This window comes from Bombina bombina, chromosome 1, assembly GCF_027579735.1.
Source record: "Bombina bombina isolate aBomBom1 chromosome 1, aBomBom1.pri, whole genome shotgun sequence".
Taxonomy (NCBI): Eukaryota; Metazoa; Chordata; class Amphibia; order Anura; family Bombinatoridae; genus Bombina; species Bombina bombina.
This window is the reverse complement of record NC_069499.1, coordinates 1,234,408,166-1,234,432,100: the sequence shown is the minus strand read 5'-3', so window position 1 is coordinate 1,234,432,100 and position 23,935 is coordinate 1,234,408,166. Positions and strand designations below refer to the sequence as shown.

The following is a 23,935-nucleotide window of genomic DNA, read 5'->3' as shown; positions in this document are numbered from 1 at the left end:
GTAATGAATATGATAATTTTATTATTCCTCTAACATATAATTTTAAATAAATATCACACTATTATTTACACATGGCTGTAAGAGTAGTAATATATATAGGGCGTTAATTTTTACTAGTCCCAGAAAAGTAAGAAATTGCAGCAGACAAGTGAAAACAAAACAAGTGTTTTTTACTGTCTAACATTAAGTAGACAATCAACTTTTTTCCATATATATACATATATATCTTGTGTCTACATGCCTACAGTGCTGGGAAGACAAGACAGATCATCAGCTGCAGCCATACAGAGTATTTGCAGTCCTGAGAAGTGAGAAATCATCTGGTGCAGCCCACATCAATGTGAAGAATAAAAGCACCATATGTCTAGGGAATACACACAACAGGTAGGATAGTAGTAGCCCACAGGTATCTGGTGGGTGGTGCTGTGGCAGGTGGTGGGGCCATGGACCTGTGTGTTTTTTGGCACAGTCAGGGGTGTCATGGATAGAGGAGGGCAGGAAAACTGCCCTAAAAAGATGATCTGCAGGAGGGACAGCGGGCAGACCTCCCAACCAGTGGTGGTACTAGGAGGGAGCAAGGGGTGCAAAGGGCCCCAATCTTCCATTTTATATCTCTATTGGGCCGAGGAGGAGGGTAAAAAAATGACTACTCCCTGTCTTTTTAAGCAGGCCACGTCTCACAGCTGCCTAACCACACCCCTGGACCACCTTATTCTGCCTTCAGAACACCTGCAACTCCATCTCCCTCTGTCCTGACCATGCCATGGAACACCCATAACTACACCTCCATCCATCCGTGGAATACCCTCATTTCTACCCAGGAATGTTTGCCCCCGCCCCCATAATAGGTTCCACCCCTGAAATATAACAGCCTACAACCATTATTGCTGTAAAAAAAGGGGGAGAGTGCAGCTTTAGCATGTGCTTGTAGTGTGAGAACGAGCAAGGCCTAACATTCAGGAAGATGAGATTGCACTTAGTACTCTCAGTGTTCTCCTCTATACACGGTGCGTTCCTCTAGTGTGCGTGAGGTGCAGGGACTATCCACACATACACCACACAATGAATATTGTCCTGATATGGCTATAAAACAATGCCAACACACACTTTATAACGTTTTCTCTTACAAAACGCACCATGATTAAGTAGATGATATACCAGCATTTAAAGTGTAAATTATAATAACAATTGCAGTAGACAACTGCAAATACATTTAAAAAACAATATGCGCAAGAGTTCCCCCTTAAAACACTAAGTAGCATTTTACCATCTTGTCGTTGAATAATTTTGGTTGCAATGAAATCAACCAATCACAAAACATGTCACCATCTCACATGCACCACTCCAATAACTAAACTGTAAATGCTACAAAAGATAAGACAAGATAATAAAACTATCTTGTGTCATGTCTCATTTAATAAGGTTGATTTTTTTTGACAACTGAAATGATCAAAGTTTATATTTAAAGGTATATAAAACCACAAAAAGAAAATGGTGTAATGTGTTGTTACTGTAATATTGTTTGTATATGCTTATGCATTTAAACCCAGCAAAGCAAATAAGCACCCAGTCAGCTCTGGAGAGGTAATAAACTAGTGCTCCTGCGCTACGTCCTTAAGATGGTGGGTTGTGCACGTATGCCACACATGACTGGTTTATGTTGCTTTAACTTTGTGTAACAACATTATACATTAAAATAATGGTATAGACAATGTAAAAAAAAAAACATAATTTCTGCTAAAGAAAGTGGAATGCATTGTGTAGAATTTGGTGGTATCCTTTTTGGCAAAGGGTTAACAGCAGCTCAATATAAATTGCATCAATAGTAAGGGGACACTACATAAATCAAGTGAGGCAGGATTAGAACTAAACATTGTACTTTATATGGGATTTAAATTTCATTTAGAGGCCAGCAGTTCATTTTTAAACAAAATTACTTATTGACGTGTCATCTTATAGTGGAGTGAAGGAGAACACATGTAAATCATGCCATTTAATAGGAATGTTATCATGTCTGTGCTCCTGTACTGATTTTTTAAAGACCGTCAAAGGAACATTTCAATATAATAATGAAATGTTCAGATGTTACAACATTTTGTTATTACATAAATACTTGTTGATAACCGAGTGTTTAACCCAAACAAAGGTAGCAATCACAACGATCTAAAGCTCTTTCTCCACTCTAGTGAGATTATCTAAGAACTTTCATCAACACTGTGAGGTCCATCAAAGATTTTAGAAAGGCAAATTTTAGCTTGGGAGTCGTTTATGCATGTCCTGCATGTACAGTAAAGGCACATATATTGGAATATACTACTCAGCAATAAAATAAAAAAAAAGATTTTGAGCAATTTCTCTCCATGCTGTTAATCATCTTGTAATAAGCACACTTTCCCGGGCCAGTCGGGACCAGAGTATGGTCAGTGACTGATGACTACATAAATACGCTGTTCTTGGTTGGCTCACAAGCCATGTCTTGCTCAGGGACAATAACGTATGAATATGGGCATTTTAATATTAAATTATATTAAACAATTATTAAGCTATGCACCTTGGTTACACTATGCTATTTAATTACACTGGATAATAAGAGAAGCACTAAAATATATATTTTTAGCAACTGTTAACGGACATTCTAGTATAAAACTAAAATACTGTAATTTTACACAAATAACTTCTTTTTTTTGAGTGTGTGAGTGCTTAAAGGGACACTGAACCCAATTTTTTTTCTATCATGATTCAGATAGAGCATGCAATTTTAGGCAACTTTCTAATTTACTCCTATTATCAAATTCTTTTCATTCTCTTGATATCTTTATTTGAAATGCAAGAATGTAAGTTTAGGTGCCGGCCCATTTTTGGTGAACACACTGTGTTGTTCTTGCTGATTGGTGGGTAAATTCACCTACCAATAAACAAGTGCTTTCCATGGTTCTGAACCAAAAAAATAGCTTAGATGCCTTCTTTTTCAAATAAAGAAAGCAAGAGAACAAAGAAAAATTGATAATAGGAGTAAATTAGAAAGTTGTTTTAAATTGCATGCTTTATCTGAATCACAAAAGAAAAAAATTGGGTTCAGTGTCCCTTTAACTAGTACAAATTAGGCATATTTGTACAATGCTGTGCCACTTCAAATAAGGATGCAGCTGGTGGGCAAATAAGAAGCAGACATACATGACTTGCCATATACTCATCGTGGAGAAGAGTGTGGTGTTCCAGGAATGCAACTTTAACTTGGTATTTAATCCTTTATGGGCCAGATTACGAGTGGAGAGCAAAATTGTAGTTATGCAAGAGCAAAATTTTCACTCCACTCAGTAATACCAGTGCACGCCAATGTGCGCTGGTATTAAAAGCTGAGCGCAATGCAAACGCGACCTTGCTTTTGCATTGCAGGGAAGCTTTGCACTGATGAGCGTGCGCTTCCATGGGCACCAATGGGAGCCTCATTCTCATCTAGTGGAACACGGCAGAAAACCAAGCGCAGCGAAGGGGGTAAGTTGTGCAGTGATGGGCAGCAAAATGTTAATATATATGTATATGAATATATATTTATGTGTTTATATGTGTATATACATACAGTATATTGACACAAAAATATATATGTATTTAAGCAGAGTGATAACACAGTCTTCATGGACCGCAATGTAAAGGCACTTTTCAGTGCCATTTTGTTCTAACACCCCACATCCACACACTTTAACCCCTAAAAACTGATTCATGCAGTTCATTTCAAAAAAATTAAAGATGCTCATATGTTTTAATTTACTAAGGAACCTCACACTTAAAGGATTACTTTCTGTTATAATTTTTAAGCTAAACAACTAACATATTAAAGTTAATAAACATTAATTAAAACCTACTGACCTATATTTTCTCCAAAACGAAGTTTCATAACGTTCTAAAAGTTATATCTTTTACTCGCCGATGATGTCACGTTATCCTGCCCACTATTTTCAGCACTGCATGTTCAAAATACTTAAACCAATAACTTTGTGTTTAAAGCGCCATTTTGAAACCTAGGTATTGTAAACGGATTGGTACAGAGCAAAGGATACCCACAGAGTGGGTTTGGAAAACAATTACATTTGCAGACAAGATTTCTGATATACGGTAGAGATATGTTAATGAAATGCTATTGATAAAAAGCGTATTTGGGGTAGTTAGTTAGTAACAGGCATAGAAAAGATTTACTTACAGTGGCCCTTTAAGTTTGTGGGCAATTGAGGGACATTTTTAAATTAACCAGAGGTCTCACGTAAACGGGCGAACTTGACAGTTTACGGCACATGATAAATTAGCGCTCTACTTGTAATCTAGCCCTAAATAATTTAAACACATGGTTAACGAACTGGACTTGTTTAAAAATAATATTCTTTAACAAAATAGTGAATTGTATTTTTACACTAGAATGATCATTTAACTACAAGATCTGTCAAGTTTTCCCTTTATAATTTCTAAAGTGTAAGATTAACTAATGCTCAAGATAGCTTTATGTATGCCCCACTGATTCTTGCAATCCTTAATATGTTCATATCACCTCTGCTAAAAAGACTGTTCAATGAATGTACTACTCATCATGTAAAATAAAACATTTGCAAATCACTTCTGATCTACCCTTCAACTTCAGATCACAACAATGAATCATGTTCTGTGTTTTTCCCTCTCTGAAAAAAAATAATTAATGTCTCTTGATCTTTATCAGATCCTGATAATCCATCAAGCAATACATGTTAAGGTCATGAACCCTTCCCATACAAGTTTTGCATTAAAACTATGCACTGGTTTAAAGGGACATTATACACTCATTTTTTCTTTGCATAAATGTTTTGTAGATGATCTATTTATATAGCCCATAAAGGTGTTTTTTTTAAATAAATGTATAGTTTTGCTTATTTTTAAAGAACATTGCTCTGATTTTCAGACTCCTAACCAAGCCCCAAAGTTTTATGTGAATACTGTCAGCTACCTTCTCCAGCTTGCTCCTGTTTGTGTAAAGGGTCTTTTCATATGCAAAAGAAGGGGGAGGGGGAGTGTCTTATTTGCCACTTGCAGTGGGCTTTCCAGCTACATTTTCAACAGAGCCAAACTGACAGCTTCTAAGTAAGTTTTTAAACAGTTTTATACTGGATTTTTATATCAGTATCTGTGCATCTTATTCTTTATAGCAGTGTCTATTACATGCAGTTATATGAAAATGAGTGTATACTGTCCCTTTAATAATCTTCTTCAACTTTTTTTTTTTTAAGACAGATCAAAGAGCTGAATATTTTAAGGGATAGTAAACCCAAATTGTGTCTTTCATGATTCAGATAGAGCATTCAATTTTAAGCAACTTTCTAATTTACTCCCATTATAATTTTTCTTCGTTTTCTTGGTGTCTTTATTTGAAAAAGCAAGAATGTAAGCTTACGAGCCAGACAATTTTAGGTTCAGCACCCTGGGTAGCCCTTGCTGATTGGTTGCTACATTTAGTAAAATTGTATGCTCTACCTGAATTATGAAAGAAAAAAAAATGGGTTTCATATACCTTTAAGGTGAGGGGTAAGGGAGTGAACATATCTGTAATACTATAATAATAACATAGGGATGGATGGTTTTAGATCATTAGATTATAATTATTTTATTTTTTTATTTTTTAAATGTAGAATAACATTAATTTATTATAAATATTCTTATCATTGTTTATTTTTTAAGTGTCATCATGTTCTGTAGTGCTAGGAGTATACAATAATCTACTCATACACAGATTTTTAAAATGCATTAGACTTGATAATGCAATAAAACAGGAAGCTGACTAAATAGCATAATAAATAAATTGAACATATACTTATTATTAGTATTCCTTGTCCTATTTAAGATAAATACTGCTTCTTAACCCTATTTATCTTTTAAATATTTCATGTCCAAGTTTAAGTTATGATTTAAAGCTAAAAATTAATGTTAAAACTTATATATTTCCATGGACTGAAACTTTGTCAGAAACTTTGTCAGGACCAATTTAAGAAGGCAGCCTATTTTAACCCATACTGGCCAGAGAACACATCAAAACAATGCACTGCTGCCCCCTGTGGTCATCAAGGGGTTAAGATATATATATATATATATATATATATATATATATATATATATATATATATATATATATATATATATATATATATATATATATATATATATATATATATAATGTTGTATGTAATCCTAAAAAAATCAATTTTGTATTGCAAAATAAAATTACAACAGAAAAAGTGTAACTTCCTCCCCACCCCCATATAAAATCAGATGTGTTTTCTATCTCTAGTGTATGCATGGAAAAAGATCAAATAAAACTCACATTTGCCAATAGATGGCACTGTGGAGGTTAAAACAAGCAAAGAAAATATTTTTCTGCATTGGACTTGTGATTCAGAACCTCAACAAAAAATACATTGAAAAAAATGTGAGCAAATTTAGCAAGATAAATAAAAGGGTCAAAAGGACATGCCCTCACAATCTATTTTTTTTTTTTTGGTTAGAGTATTAAAATATATATATATATATATATATATATATATATATATATACTCACAGTTTATATAATAAAATAATAGTGTAAGGCATTTAAAACTAATTATACTCACATTTATATTCATACATCAGCCAGTGTGCAGTTAATATTTTATATTTTTTTAAAACAACTATACATCTGATACAGCTAGAATACACCCAACATAAATTGCAGCAGTTTAGTAGATTAATTAAATTCTATTAAATAAGTAAATTCTGAGAAAACAGTTTATACAATTTAATATACGCAAATAACAAATAGAAACAAAAAAATTAAAAGCAATTTAATTATTTGTATGGTTATCAGTAACTAATATGTATATCAGTAACTAACTTATATTTATTATATTTGTGGGATTTAATAGACTATGGTAAAACTGGTAAATAATTTATTCTGAAATGTATTTGATAGAATAGTACATGTTGTTTTCTGTATGTGTGTGAGTTTATTCCTGTTTTTAATTTAAATTACAATGCATACTGGCTACACATTTAACAGACTTGTTAGGAATATTAACCAGTGGTTTTTCAATGGATGTATTAGGTTTAGTCAGCTACAAAATAGTTATGTGAAAGTGCAAGGGGCAAAAGAACCCAGCAAACCTTGATCAAATTTCACTCTGTTTAACTGAGCAGTGAAGGGACATAGGCCATACAATGCCAGCCACAATCTCCCTCACCTCATTCTATTTTGTACTACAGACAATACATAAAGATTCCAAAGAGCTGCACGGTCATACAAACATTACTTTAGTGCAATGTCCTGCAAGCAACTGCACAGGTGCAGCATTTATTGTATGTTAAAATATATGTATTCACAAAGCAAATGTCCATAAATGTTTACATGTCACTGTGTATATTTAAGGACTAATATAAACATATGCATAGATATCAATTAGTATAGAATGTGTGTGTGTGCAGGTGTGTTGTTTGTGTATATGTTTGTATGTATATGTGTGTATATGTTACTACTGTATTTGTATATGTGTGTATGTATTTGTGTATGTTTGTGTATATGTGTGTATGTTTGTGTATATGTGTGTATGTATTTGTGTGTATGTTTGTGTATATGTGTATGTTTGTGCATATGTGTGTATGTATTTGTGTATATGTGTGTGTTTGTGTATATGTGTGTATGTATTTGTGTGTATGTGTATGTTTGTGTATATGTGTGTATGTGTATATGGGAGTGTGTATATGTTCCTGCATTTGCAAATATGTGTGTGTGTTATTATGTAGAGGTAGAAAGGCAATCAGTAATACAAACTAGTAACAATTACATTACTTTACTCCTTGCTACTATACTAATATACTTATGTGCGACTCTAATGACTGCTAATGTGCATGCGTGTATCACCACTTCTGTTTAGTAGTTGCACCAAATCCCTAGAACTACATACCATATAACAAGGTATAATGCATATTAAGCCACGTACCTGATAACAAGGTATAATGCATATTAAGCCCACATACCTGATAACAAGGTATAATGCATATTAAGCCCACATATCTGATAACAAGGTATAATGCATATTAAGCCACGTACCTGATAACAAGGTATAATGCATATTAAGCCCACATACCTGATAACAAGGTATAATGCATATTAAGCCCACATATCTGATAACAAGGTATAATGCATATTAAGCCACGTACCTGATTACAAGGTATAATGCATATTAAGCCCACATACCTGATAACAAGTTATAATGCATATTAAGCCACGTAACTGATAACAAGGTATAATGCATATTAAGCCACATACCTGATTACAAGGAATAATGCATATTAAGTCAACATACCTGATAACAATGTATAATGCATATTAAGCCACGTACCTGATAACAAGGTATAATGCATATTAAGCCACATACCTGATAACAAGGTATAATGCATATTAAGCCACATACCTGATAACAATGTATAATGCATATTAAGCCACATACCTGATAACAAGGTATAATGCATATTAAGCCACATACCTGATATAAAGGTATAATGCATATTAAAGCCACATACCTGATAACAATGTATAATGCACATTAAAGCCTGAATAGCTCTGTTATAAGTGTGTGTACGCACCTTGCATCGCAAACATAAAAAGGTTGCTGCCTGCACTCTGCTTCACCGAAATGGTTAAGCTCTGTACATAAACCGTCTGATAGCAAACACCATTCCCACGAATGCATTATTATTCGCACTTTCTAAGAGTGATCTGCAGTGATGTGTTTTACACTGTACTGATAATTTAACTCATTAACAGCAAAAGGATCAACACTCTAGAACAGCACGTTACAACCTTTCCTGGCAGAAATGAAACATTCTGTAAATACAATCCTAACTAAAACTGTACCCCTTCGAACTACCAAGAGTTAAACCCCAGCTGACAGTCAGCTGATCGCTTGTGATTGACAGCTCCCCAAAGTTTATGTACTATTATGCTAATGAGGCCCGGGGCTCCGTTCTCCCATTGGTCGGCAGTCCCAGTCCATTTGCCTTTTGGATCGTGACGTCAGGGCAGCTATAAAACTCAGCAATGCTTTTAAAGTGCTCTGTTGAATGATCCTTGAAAATCCCTTTCTCTCTGACAGCTTTCCCTGGGTGCTGCTCTCACCCCTCTATCACTTTGGACATTGTTTTTTAATTTTTCTGCAAAAAAACTAAAACTTTGAAAATGAAATGTTAAACAAGAAAAAAAGATTAATCATATATCCAGCAAAAAAAAAATCTGCAGAGCTGATGCAAAGCCAGGATTGCTGAGAATGCATTTTTGCAGGAGACACTAAAACTGCAATTTAAAACATTTGCGATTATATATTTTTCCTTTTTTTTTTTTGCAAATTAAAGAAAAACAACTAAGCAAGCTGGCTCACCCAGTGCCAGGGCACACCAGCCTGATCTCTCCTCTGCAACCTTTGTGGAGGACTGTGAACAGCAAAAGGATGGCATCAGAACTGGCAGTGAACAGCTCCGACCTGCCCACTAGTCCCCTGGCCATGGAATATGTTAATGACTTCGATCTGATGAAGTTTGAAGTGAAAAAGGAGCCGGTGGAGACCGACCGCATCATCAGCCAGTGCGGCCGCCTGATCGCCGGGGGATCCCTATCTTCCACCCCGATGAGCACGCCCTGCAGCTCGGTACCCCCTTCCCCGAGCTTCTCGGCCCCCAGTCCGGGATCCGGGAGCGATCAGAAAAGCCACCTGGAAGATTATTACTGGATGACCGCGTACCCCCAGCAGATTAACCCGGAGGCTTTGGGATTCAGCCCGGAGGACGCAGTGGAAGCGCTGATCAGTAATAGCAACAACCAGCATCAGCAGCAGCAACTCCAGGGGTACGATGGCTACACTAGAGGGCAACCATACCCGTCCTCGGGGGGCATGCAAGGGGAAGACATGGGATCCACAGCCGCGGTGGTCTCTGCGGTGATTGCAGCAGCGGCAGCTCAGAGTGGGGGACCTCATCACCACCACCATCACCACCACTCGGGGGTACCCCCAGCAGGAGGAGGCGGAGGAGGAGGCGGCAGCTCCCCGACTTCATCAGTGGTCGGTGCTCTGCATCCACCACCCCAAGCAACAGGAGCAGCTCCGCACCACCATCACCACCACCATCACCACCTGCACTTTGATGACCGCTTCTCGGACGAGCAGTTGGTCACCATGTCGGTGAGGGAGCTCAACCGGCAGCTCCGGGGGGTCAGCAAGGAGGAGGTGATCCGGCTGAAGCAGAAGAGGAGGACCCTGAAGAACCGCGGCTACGCGCAGTCGTGCAGGTTCAAGAGGGTGCAGCAGCGGCACGTCCTGGAGAGCGAGAAGACCCAGCTGCTGCAGCAGGTGGAGCACCTCAAGCAGGAGATCTCCCGGCTGCTCAGGGAGAGGGACGCCTACAAGGAAAAGTACGAGAAGCTGCTGGGAAGCGGATTCCGAGAAAACGGCTCCAGCAACAGTGACCACCCGTCCTCCCCGGAGTATTTCATGTGAGTGTCACCGGGGGGTAAACAAAAACACCTTGGCTGGAAAGTGAGGGCTGGGGCGTACTTGGGAGCAATGCGTTGCAGCCCTCCCTGGCAGCCAACGAGTTATAAAGTCATTGGCAACCAAGGGGTAAATCTTTTCCATTTCTACTATTTTGGGGGCTATATAACATTTTATTTCTCACCCATCCACGTGACAATCCCGAATGAAATATCCTGCTGAGTCTATAGCTTCCTCAATGTAGCAAGGAGCGCACTTTAACATTGAAAAGCACGATAGAGATGGTCAGTGAACTTTTTAACCATAGATTTCATGTGAACTCATTTAAAATATAGCTTAAGTTTAGGAGATTTGATAATAAAATATGAACATTAGGTTTCTCACAATGTAGATCATAACTTTCCCCCTTTATCTGACAAGTCTTCTAAACATACAATAGTTTTTCTATAACCATTTCTGATAAATTAGATATTAATCTTGAATATACATTTATTATCCCTAAGGGGTTATAGAACTATAGTTTTAAATAATATTTCTATATTAGTTTAACATCCCATCTATCACTTAAGGGAGTCTGAAGGTCACTTAAATGTACAATTTCCTAAAACTTTTATTACAGTGAGTGTCTGAAAGTCCAGCTAAATGTATTTTATTTTTGTGGACTGAAAAAGAGCCCAAAGTACCATTCATTTATATGTATAGCTGGGAAGCTATGATTGTGCATTTTATTGCTGGCCAGCGATTAACTTTAATTCACCCTTCTCATTACTTTATAGCTTCTAGTTAATCCAGCTAAACCTATATTTCTGTCCCTACTACTGGTGGCAGATTTAAATGAGCCTTTTCCAATTGATTATACAGGACAGTATCATAACTATATCATTTCCAAGTCAACTGTTTAAATTTCAGACTCACAAATTATGTTCTGTTTAAGGGGGTCAATTTGTGACTGCAGTTTTATCAAAAGCACTGTTTTTAAAATGCTTATATCTTTTTGCATGCTTCCTAGTAACACTACATATGTTTTGGGGAGAGCCCAATTTTCATTAAGACTTTATTGTTTAGGAGAATGGGGGTTGCATTTGCAATGTTTCTTGTTTATTTTCTTTCCATGATTTATCTTGGCTTGCTTGCAGTCCCCCCCCCCCCCACACCACTGCACTCATATGAAGTTTGCTCTTTGAAATCTGCCATCCACTTTATATATTCTTTTATTTGTTTTGTTTTTAAGGTCATGAGTTTTTTGAGCTTGCTGTGTCAAAGAGAGAAAGAAATCAAAGAATGATGGCATCTACGAGTTCTTCATATGAGCTTGCAATAAAAAATGTGAATTTTTAGACTCCTATCTCGCTGAATTCATCATTTTTTGAGAGTTGCTGTCCTAAAATAGAGGAGATCTAAAGCAACCTGCCAAATTGAAGCCTGCATCAAACTTCAATGTTTCATGTGAGATTTTGGCCCAGCCAGAGAGTGAATCTCCTGCCATTAGAAAACCATACTCATCTCATGCATTATGCTTGCTATTTTGTCTTAGCAACAGTGAACTTTAATTGTGTCAAAAAACTTTATGGAAAAGAGACAATATATTAATAAGGATGGCCCTGCATGCTGGACATGTATGGTATAATTATTTTTGTTTCATTATTATTATTTTTTTCTTTTGCTTGGATATGGACCTCTGGAGAACATGGCATGGCATATATCATTTATATATATTTTTTTTTCTCATCAATTTTTTTGAGTTGAAAGAAAAAAAAAAGTGCAACCTAATTACTCCCCATGAAAGTTCGCATCTGCTAACCTGCTTGTGAGATATGCAAAACTTCAGACTTCCATTAAATAAAAATGCACTGATGGCTTTTCTTCCAAAAGATGCCAGAACGGATTTTAATATTTAAATATGGCAAAAGTAAGAAATTACTAAAGAAAAAAATAAATAAAATAACTCTGAAAGGTGTCTATAAAGTAACATGTTTTTTGGACTAAATGCTGTGAGCTAATAAAACAGTCTAAATATGTTTATTTTTAAACAAATCGTTACCCTTTTTTTTTTTTCTTTTTTTTTTGCATTTGGTTTCTGTCAAACGTGGAATGCTATGGGTTTGTAGTCAATAATTTAATTCTAGGTTCCAATACTCTGTTAGCCCAGGTTAAAAAAAAATGTATGCTACAGATAAAGGAATGTTATAGATTAATTGGAACGAGTTAGATCTGTTTAGATTTAGCTTTTTTTTTTTTTTTTTAATGATGCACTAAATTGTTTACTGTTGTGATGTTTGAAGGGGATTAGAGATTGCAAAGGGTCTTTTTTAAGTAGCTTTTTTTTACAGCATGTGCTTGCAACTTTAATACAAGTTAAATATGTGTAAGCCCTTGCTTTACCACTGACTGTATTTCAAAACCAAAGTATTAAAAAAGGGTACACCTCAATCTATATTGAAGGAGTATTTTACATTCAAAAAATTTATGTTTGTTTTTGTTACTTGTCTTTTATTTTTTTTTCATCAGAATTGAAGTATTTGGGACTGAATTGCACTAAGATATAACCTGCAAGCATATAATAAAATGCAAAACTGTTAAGAACGCTAATACAAATTTATGCAGTTGTAAACAAACAAACAAAATATGGCATTACTGCACAATTTTAAGACAATGCAGATTTTTCTCTTTTTTTACAGTTGTATTGTGTGATACAGAACTGGTTTTTCTGTAGCTTCACAAATTCCACAGTCTTAAAGGCAATAAAACAAGGAAAATTATTTTCAGGGACTGATAATTTGTTTTTTTAAAATGGAAAGTAAACATACCATGAAAAATATTTAGAATATTTGTCAGTTACTTTTCTTTATTCATATTTTGCTGTGCAAAATTGTTTTATATTTTGAGTTACTAACGAAAATTGTGATGTATTATGTGCTTTGTTTCATTTCACTTCTATGGTTATATCAACAGAAAAAATAATCTACAATAATAAACTGCAATTTTTGATTCTGTACTAAACTTGAGTGTGGCGTGTGTGAGAACAAGTTACTGTATACTACCTTGCAGTGACTGGCAACAGATAATATATGCACAACACCCTGCAGAGGGTTGCTGGAGAATATGTAGGGTTTTTAAGAGTGTCTGCAAAAACGGTTTATTTAAACAAGAAGTCCCTACCCAATGTGCCAGACTCATACACATTTTAATTTAAGATTGATGCTCAGAATTTCTTAAATTATCTTTGTGTAACATGACACTGAAGAAAGTTTCCTTGCATTGACATCTGATAAATTTTAGAATTACTGAACGGTATGTGCTGTTTGTGTATGTATATGTATATATATATATATATATATATATAGTGCAAAGCTACTTAGCTGCACATAGGAATGTGCTAGGGATGTGGTCGGGTAAAAATGAAATAATGGTTGCAGAAACAGGCGAAACTTTCAAAAGAAGTTTAACATCTAATATTTCCCACCCTATTTACTGAAATAACATACCAATCATTTCATCATAGATATCTACATCAAGGATAAGCCTTTGTGTAATGTATGTATGTGTAATGTTAATATACAAATTATATATATATATATATATATACATATATATATATACAGTATATATGTGTGTGTGTGTGTGTATGTCTACACTATATCTACACACACACAAAAACAACCAGTTTTATATATATTGTGCGTGTATATATATATATATATATATATATATATATACACATATACACACACATATGCATACACTAACACACATATAATTAGCCAATGTTGTCATAAAATTATTAAATTCTTATAGGTGATTTATACAAAATCTAAAGTCACCTTTCTCTTAAGAACATTAAGGATGTAACATGCTTATCTTCGCCAAAAAAAGGTCTCTAATAATTTGAGTTTGTATTTTTTATTTTCTTAGAACATTCACCTTTCAATATTTATTTTCTAATGATCACAAAAACGTCAACCTTTGGCATTTGACCTTTTGTGTTACACCAGTGTTTGAACAGTGATTAAAGATCTATATTCTAGTTAATTTAGGTTCATATTCTAGTTAATCTGTAGCAAAAGGATAAACAAGGAGTGATAGGGTAGATCTTATTCCCGGGTGTTGTCCGTCCTTGCATTTCAAATGTGAGAAAATATATATTACAGAAACATGCAGTGTGTATTAAACACATGCAGTGTCTTTACAGTTTTGGTTTTTTAGCTTGCGTAATATTCTATTTGAGCAGTTCTATGGTATTTTTAACCCTTTACTGGTTCAGAAACCTGTATTATAAATCTTTTTAAAATGACTTTGGGACAGTGGGGTTAATTATGAGCAATGTAATATAACTTTATAGCTCATAGCAGTCAGGTTCAGGAATGTGTTGATTCCAACACTAAACACATTTTAAAATACTCAGAATATCTAAGTACACGTATTAATATAACTAGCGCTCAATTTCCTACAAAAACCGCGTACCTGAAATATTCCTCACACCATATAACTTTTTAGTTGTAATCAAGATTCAAATTAAAGTTTGTTAGTACTTTTACATTCCCTTAATACACATAACTTAAATTCATCTCTGTGTTTGTGCACATGTATAGTGGAATATTATACAAACACTTTAGGTTTATCCTGCCTGCATTATGTGACTGTATTTTTAAATTCTTAGTTTTTATGGAGATATAAAATTATTTTGCGTTCTAGTCTCAAATTGGTGTTGCCTCAGTATGTTGTAGTAAATGTTAGGGAATATATTGTGCAGGCATAAACAGGTATCATGTAAGGTTTGACAGCATTACTACATTATGGGTTTTAGAAGAAATGTACAGCTATATATATATATATATATATATATATATATATATATATATATATATTAGTATGGTTGGGTCACTAATTAATTTAAAAGGAGAATTCCTAATTACCGCGAATACCTTATAAGGGCTGCACAGTAAAATACTATTTGCTAAGTCCTATGATATATTTTATCATTGATAACATTAATTATTTGTTTGTTACTATTATTAATAATATTCTTTTGCTGAAATTTAAGGAGTTGATTTAATATGAATGGGCTTTTTTTCAACTAGAATGAAGAGTATTTCCTTTAACCCCTTGGCTGTTGTACAGGGCTGCAACGCAAGGCCTGATTTAGGTCTGTGGCTGCCATGTTCAACATTAGAAAAAAAATACATACAAAAATTACTGGGAAATGTCTAAATGTTTATTAAGCATCATAGGAAAATGGCAAAGATATCTGCTCTAACTAAATAAAACTACCTTTTTAAGCATACAAATAGTTGTAGTCACCACAGATTTAAGTCTGCAGTATGGAAGTCTTTGATGTAGGATAATTTATAATGTTAAAGAGAAATCTATCCTTGAACGCAAATACAGTATCAGATACTGTGCTTCCTGTACAGAGCTTGTAAATTATGTATAGAGTACATTAGAATTATCTTTTCAAATGCCAGATTGCTATCCTATAAGCATACCCGTTATGAAAGGAAATACTTTTTTTTTTTTTTAAATAAACTTTAAAGCTGTTAAAATTAACTCTCTTTAAGCAGCACCTGTTTAGAAAACTGGAGTTCAGCCAATGTTGTGCCAAGAAAATAACCTTTTTATATTTTGTACAAATAGCTGAATTGTAGAAATAGATGTATTTTGAACAGCGTGCAGCTGTTCAGAAATATATTTGTAGATTCAAAAAAAAAAATTGTATCCACATTTTTCTTTCCTCTAGAGAATATATATTTTTTTTTCATCTTCCTTTATGACTGACAGTTTTGGCAAAGGATTCTAAAATCATATTGATAATTTTTTTTTTATGCTATGTGTTTATTCCAGAAAAAAAAATATTTAACAAAAATTTGTGTTTGCAATTATTAGGATTTTCTTTGTAGGAAGTGCAGGTTTGTTTTTCATGTGAAGGAAATAGTTTTATTTTTCTGTGTTAGATGCACATGTTTATTTTAATAGGTGCATAAAATATGTGTTAAATAAGTAGCAGACCACCAGATTATTGCCAATTAAAGATCAAACATTTTAATAAACCCTCAGCATGTAAAAATGACTTAAAACAATTACTGAGTGACATATATAACTTTTTTTTGTAATATTTAATTAATTTGATACATTCATTGATTAAATTATAATACTATCCAAATATTAAGGATTTGTAGAATGTTTCTTTGCTAGGCAGAGCATTAAGTTGCTTATTATTATTTCTTTTTTTACATTCTAGATAACTAAACTATTTTTTATGAAAAAATGAAACAGTGATTTTGAACTTAAAAACAATTCTACTGAAAGTATGATGTTGACAAATCATAGTGTCATATCAATCCTAAAATATCAATTTGCAAAATTGATCTGTTTCAAGCAGCCATAGACAAAAGCTTCTGTATGTATTACTTTTAAAAATGTGTGGCTATCTCTTCAATATCATTTCTTGCTCATATATATTTTAATACAGGATAACAGTCCAGCTCAACAGGCCACACTGCACGCTAACCTAGGTCACCACAGAGACCCAAATATAACCAAATATTTACAGAAATGGAAGGCAGCAAAAAGGAGTTCAATTATTTATTGAGCACAGCAAACAAGCTTGTTTGCTGTGCTCATATGTATTTTAACCCAGTTTAAAAACTCTTCTTTATATAGTGCTTTGTTATAAGTTAAAAATGTATGTATTAATACATTTTTTTTTCAGTTGGCAAAAAAGTAATTGCCAAGTAGGAATAAAAAACTCATTTTTCAGGAGATATTGAAACATATTCTATTATGAAGAGTTATGTATGTGTGTGTTACCGCTAAAGTGAGTCATTCACACATAATAACCAGACTGATCAATTTTGAAAGGCTGAGGAGATTTGAAACACATTTCTTGATGTGTTGTTGACCACAACAGCAATAAACATATTTGTGTCTTAATCAAAAGGGCCTATAAGCACATGCACTGATTCAGGCCTCTGTAACTGGAAAGTTGTATCAGGAAATACATTTGGATGATGAAGACTACATATGCACAAATTACTTAAAATTATATATAAATTATATATGTACACGCTAAAAAATATATATATATTTGAATTTTGTAACCACGCTGTATTAAGTGATTTTTATTTTATAATATCTGTGTAAAACTACCTATCTATCAGTCACTTATTAGTGACTCCTATTTAAGTCTTAATAGGTAGGCCGAAATAAAAACAAACGGTAGGACATACAAAGCATATTCTGTGCTGCACAACAATTTCATCATAATTTATACACACACACATATATATATATATATATATATATATATATATATATATGTGTGCAAGGTAAAAAAAAAAAGTTGAAAGATGCTAAATTCTGTTTTGACACAAACAAGCCTTCGCTGTATAAAAAAAGTAGGAAAATCTGCAGAATTGTTTTTCATGCCATTTCTTGCGACAAGTTAATGCTTTAAATATGTTCCATAGTTAATATATTTATATATATATATATATATATATATATATATAGCGTATCTTAAAGAAAGCACATATGAATTAGCTTTTGATTTATCAGTAAATCACATTTCCTGTTAAGCAATAGGTGGTGTTCATACCCTCACTTTCCATTGAAGGCGCGTGAATAGGATTGCAAAAGCAGAGAAAAAAAAGCTTCTAGGTAATTTAGGCTGTATTGCAATGAAAGCAGAAAGGGGCATTAAACGGCAAAATCTGCATTGGGGAGCGAGGAGAAAGTATCGTTTACAGTACACTTGACGTAAGCAGAATTTAACACATAATGAGATTTTCGGCAGGCAAGTTTAAAGGTGTTTCCTATTTAAAAATTCAATACACTTTCTTTGGATTATATCCTCACTGTCAGACTGGCAGTTTTAGTAGGCTTGGCAAGGTCATCCCTGTCACACACTAAAGAGCACATATGTTTTCTCATAATTATTCATATCAAGACTTCTTTTATTATTTTGGAAAGATAGCAGCTTTCCAAATTTTAACCCCTGCACATCTGGGAGTATACAATCGTCTCGTGTTTTAAAATTGAAATGAATTCTTATGAAATAGCCCATCACAATATTGCTTTTTTTAAGGCACATTCAAAACATGTTTTCAGATGCCTTTTATCACTATGAAATGACACAATATATATTGTTTTTAAAGTAATAGAGGGTTGAAACAAATACTTTCATATTTTAAAAAAAAGTTAATTACCTATTAATACAATTAACCAGTTTGTGAGTAAACGAGTAGGCAACACAAGAGATCCTTATGTATAAACGTTGTACCTATAGATATTTCTTATGCTGTAGATATGTGGTGCAAAATTGGCCAATTTATTTATGCTCTACTCTATTGATTTGTGTGATTGAACAGGGATGTTCCTTTGTCTTCACTGACAAGTTATCAATTCCATTTGTAGTCTCTGGTCAACAACGAGTTAATATATTATACTGTGCCAGCACAGCCTGAATGACATGCATTTAGAAGACACATTAGAACACTATCTGTTGTATTGTTTTAGTTACATTTTAATATAATGTTAATTCAATCTAAGATCAGCTGTGTGGAAGGCACTGGAGAATTTACAGTAATATTGCTATATTTTAGGGGCCTGCATTTAGGTAAATAGGAGTGCAGGAGTTAGGATTTAATGAATCCTATGTGTAAATAGTTTTCTGTGCTATGGTAGAGCACATTTATAAGATAAGGAGCTCAGATCTGGATACTGCATTTGCTTATTAACTGCACCGAGGCTTCTGCATTATATACTTAAAATCATTATCAGCCAATAACAAAACTACTCACTGAAGATTTCAAGAATCAGCACGATCTGCTGAGTTACACATGAAACAGGTGTACAAATAGATGCCATAGAAACAAGATGTTGAATTGTGTAACTTTTTTGTGGAAGCAAAATATTCCAATCTATTATAATATTTTCCTAACCTCTAACTTAATATAATAAGAAAACATTTAAATAAGCAACCCTCGGATCTAGGCAAAGATTTAGGTCAATGAATGTATTGGACAGTACGATAAACAACACAGATTACGTTTCTGGACAGAATTCTAAAAATGGAGCATTCATTTTACACATTGTAGAATCTGAGTTTTGTTACATCATTCAGATTGGGCATATGATTTTACACTTTCCAATTTATTTCTATTATCATATATGCTTTTTTCTCTTGGCATCTCGTCATTCTCTTGGCATTTGTTGAAGGAGCAGCATTGCACAACTGGGAGATAGCTAAGCAGATCAGGTGAGCCAATAACAAGAGGCATATATGTGCAGCCACCTATCAGCAGTTAGCTCCCAGTAGTGCATTGCTGCTCCTCAGCCTACCTAAGTATGCTTTTCAACAAAGAATTCCAAGAGAATGAAGCAAATTAGGTAATATAAGTGAATTGGAAAGTTGTTTAATACTGCATGTCCTATGTAAAACATGAAAGAAAAAAAAATGTGTTTCATGCTCTTTAACAAATTTGCTAGTATATAAAACTTTACAAATCCACTTTCTGCTACAAAGAACTGAATCGTACTTTGCCTTATTTTTCCTGATAAGGATTTACACCCCTGCTAATGAATAATTGTTTTTTTGCCCACTCAATTAACAGAGACCCTCAAATTTGTTTAATATGGAGGACCAGTCACTAATTACTCCATAATACTCAAGCTTATGCTAAAAATTAAAGGGACATAAAATCAAATTTTTCTTTCATGATTCAGGCTGACCATACAATTTTAAACAACTTTCCGATTTTACTTCTATTATCAAATTTGTTTCATTCTCTTATTATTTTTTGCTGAAGGAGCAGCAATGCAGTACTTGGAGCTAGATGAAAACATTGGGTGAGCCAATGACAAGATGCATATAAGTGCAGCCACCAATCAGCAGCTAGTTCCCAGAAGTGCATGACCACTTCTGAGCCTACCTAGGTATGCTGTTCATAAAGAATACAAGAGTATGAAGTAAACTAGATATTAGAAGTAAATTGGAAAGTTGTTTCAAAGTGCATGCTCTATCTGAATAAAAAAAGGGATACTTAACGCAAATGTCATGATTCAGATAGAGCAGGCAATTTTAAACAACCTTCTAATTTACTCCTATTAACATTTTTCTTCGTTCTCTTAGTATCTTTATTTGAATGTAAGCCCATTTTTGGTTCAGGACCTGGGTAGCACTTGCTTATTGGTGACTACATTTAGACACCAATCAGCAAGCGCTACCTAGGTGCTGAATCAAATGGGTAACTTAGATTTTGTGTACATTGCAGCCTGTCACTGTCACTTGGGGAGTGCTATGATTAGGGACAAGATTTGAAGTAAAACTCTTCCCAAGCCCCTTTCACATCCAATACGTTTTACATACATACATATGCACATATTGAACAGTTATGGAAAAGTATTGGAGCAAGGAATCCTAATACGTGACTTCTGGCATCATTGACTGGGGACGTATTTCAGTGCTGTAGTAATTACCGGAATACATGGCACACATGGTATAGGAAGCTTAGTCTAATAGTTGCATAAATAAAACAGAATACTTGAAATTTGTGGATACGGTGGCTTTACCACCCTTGTAAATTATATAATTTTTTTGGCTACCGCAAAGGCCACATAAAGATTATACTTGACTAGATCCAGATTAACATGGGGCCTTTTAGAAATAGAAAAAACATACTTATATTAAAATTAATAATAATAATTATAAATATTATTAAAGGGACAGTAAAGTTGTTAAACATTCAAGGTTTATATAGAGCATTCGATTTCGAACAACTTTTCAATTTACTTCTATTATCTAATTTGCTCATACTCTTGGTATCCTTTGTTGAAGAGCATACCTAGGCAGTCTTATCAGCAGGAATGCACTGCTGGGAGCTAGCTGCATATTGATAAATGCACATATATGTATTATGTCATTGGCTCACCCTATGGGCATATTTATCAATGTGCGAGCGGACATGATACAAAGTACCGTATCATGTCCACCACACATCGATAAATGCCGACAGCGAAACTGCTGGTGCAATGCCACCCCCTGCAGATTCACGGGCAATCGGCCGCTAGCAGTGGGTGTCAATCAACCCGATCGTATTCGATTGGGTTGATTTCTGTCCACGGCCTCAGAGCAGGTGGACAAGTTACGGAGCTTGATAAATATGCCCCTTAGTGTCCATTTAGCTTCCAGTAGTGCATTACTGCTCCTTTAACAAAGAATATCAAGAGAATGAAGCAAAATTCATAACTGAAGTTGGAAAGCTGTTTAAAATTGTATTCTATATATCAAAAATGAAAGGAAACAAAATTGAGTTTCATGTCCTGTTAAGTCTCTAGAATTTAGAAGTAGGACACAGAGGGGGAATATAAAGACTGTTAGTTTTAATTGAACTACTTTAATTAGTAATTCTTCTGATGATTCCACTCTTAAATAAATTATTATTTTGGTTAACAACAATGCAAAACCTTGCCTTGAAATTTGCATTTGAAACACATACGCATAGGCCCCGATTCTAAAAACTCCCCAGTCAAGCTGTTGTTTTCCACGCCAACATTCGCAGGGGCAGCCCTCATGTAATTCTATTAAAAATAGGGTCTGTCTCTGTGAGTGGTGAAATGTCTACCATACAAATAATGAGAGCTCTCTGCTAGATAAAAGTTCACAATGGAGGGCAAAGTACAGAGGGGGAAACCATTGTGTTTTTGTGCATGTTTTAACTTGCAAGAAAAAATAGTGAGAACTGTAGTGCAAAATATTTTATAGCATTACGCCGGGATTTGAGAGAAAATTTCATATACGCCCATGGAGTAGCCAAGTTCAGCCCATTTTCCGAAAAAATGTATTTTTGTATTTTTTCTTGCTTTTTTTGCACATCCAGTGTACTTAAAGGGACAGTAAACCTAAAATATAATGTTATATAATTCTGCACATATTATATAACATTATATTAGTGCTATCGTTATAAAACGTAATATTCCCTTTTAATTTTTTATAAATATGACACTTTCTCAGACCCGCTCTCTGTACTCTGCTGAGCGGGTCTGTTTTATTTACACAGCGCATCGGGCCAGCTGTATAGTCACAGCCCGGCCCGACCGCGCCATAACACTAAGTGCAGCTCGCTCCTGCTCTGTCTGACAGCAGGAGCGAGCTGCACTTAGTGTTATGGCGCGGTCGGGCCGGGCTGTGACTATACAGATGGCCCGATGCGCTGTGCAAATAAAACAGACCCGCTCAGCAGAGTACAGAGAGCGGGTCTGAGAAAATGTCATATTTATAAAAAATTAAAAGGGAATATTACGTTTTATAACAATAGCACTAATATAATGTTATATAATTCTGCACTATGTGCAGAATTATATAACACTAGTCCTAAAGCCCGTTCACACGGGCCATTTTTTGCAGTACAGTGGTCCCACCCCTTGCGTTCTCTCCCACTCTCTTTTGCTTTCTCTCTCTCCCCCCTCTCTTTTGCACTCTCTCTCCCCTCTCTTTTGCGCTCTCTCTTTCCACCCTCTCTTTTGCACTCTCTCTCCCCCCCCCCCTCTTTTGTGCTCTCTCTCCCTCTCTATCTCCCCTCTCTCTCTATCTCCCCTCTCTCTCTCTCTCCCCTCTCTCTCTCTCTCTCTCTCTCTCTCCATTTCCCCTCTCTCTCTCCATCTCCCCTCTCTCTCTCCCCCCTCTCTCTCTCTCCCCCCCCCCTCTCCCCCCTCTCTCTCCCCCCGTCTCTCTCTCCCCCCTCTCTCTCTCTCCCCCCTCTCTCTCTATCTCCCCTCTCTCTCTCCCCCTCTCTCTCTATCTCCCCTCTCTCCCCCCTCTCTCTCTATCTCCCCTCTCTCTCCCCCTCTCTCTCACTCCCCTCTCTCTCACTCCCCTCTCTCTCCCCCCTCTCTCTCTCCCCTTTCTCTCACTCCCCTCTCTCTCTCCCCTCTCTCTTTCTCTCTCCCCTCTCTCTTTCTCTCTCCCCTCTCTCTTTCTCTCTCCCCCCCCTCTCTCTCTCTCTCTCTCTCCCCTCTTTCTCTCTATCTCCCCTCTCTCTCTTTCTCTCTCTCTCCATCTCCCCTCTCTCTCCCCTCTCTCTCTCTCTCTCTCTCTCTCTCCCCTCTCTCTCCCCTCTGTCTCTTTTCCCTCTCTCAACATCTCTCTCTCTCCCCTCTCTATCTCCCCTCTCTCTCTCTCTCTCTCTCCCCTCTCTCCTCTATCTCAACCTCTCTCTCTCTCCCCTCTCTCTCTCTCTCCTCTATCTCAACCTCTCTCTCTCTCTCCCCTCTCTCTCCCCCCTCTTTCTATCTCCCCCCTCTCTCTCTCCTCTCTCTCTCCTCTCTCTCAACCTCTCTCTCTCCCTCTCCCCTCTCTCTCTCTCTCTCTCCTCTCTCTCTCTCTCTCTCTCTTCCCCTCTCTCTCTCCTCTC

General features: G+C 35.5%; 1 protein-coding gene and 1 long non-coding RNA gene across 2 annotated transcripts in view; one reads left to right on the top strand and one right to left on the bottom strand.

Annotated features, from left to right (window-relative positions):
- LOC128647875 (uncharacterized) overlaps positions 1-9,551 on the bottom strand; it is a 71,286-nt gene extending 61,735 nt beyond the window's left edge. Inside the window, exon 1 of the long non-coding RNA XR_008400440.1 lies at positions 9,423-9,551. This is a non-coding gene — a long non-coding RNA (uncharacterized LOC128647875). The remainder of the gene's footprint in view (positions 1-9,422) is intronic.
- On the top strand, positions 9,121-13,529 carry MAF (MAF bZIP transcription factor). The gene is made up of 2 exons (XM_053700575.1): positions 9,121-10,531; positions 11,761-13,529. The coding sequence occupies exons 1-2, from the start codon at positions 9,492-9,494 to the stop codon at positions 11,765-11,767; spliced, it is 1,047 nt and encodes a 348-aa protein (XP_053556550.1). The 5' UTR covers positions 9,121-9,491; the 3' UTR covers positions 11,768-13,529.
- Positions 13,530-23,935: the final 10,406 nt, after the last annotated feature.

Bases quoted from the DNA above. Each gene is read 5' to 3' on its own strand.
- MAF (XM_053700575.1), top strand. From the start codon at position 9,492: ATGGCATCAGAACTGGCAGTGAACAGCTCCGACCTGCCCACTAGTCCC.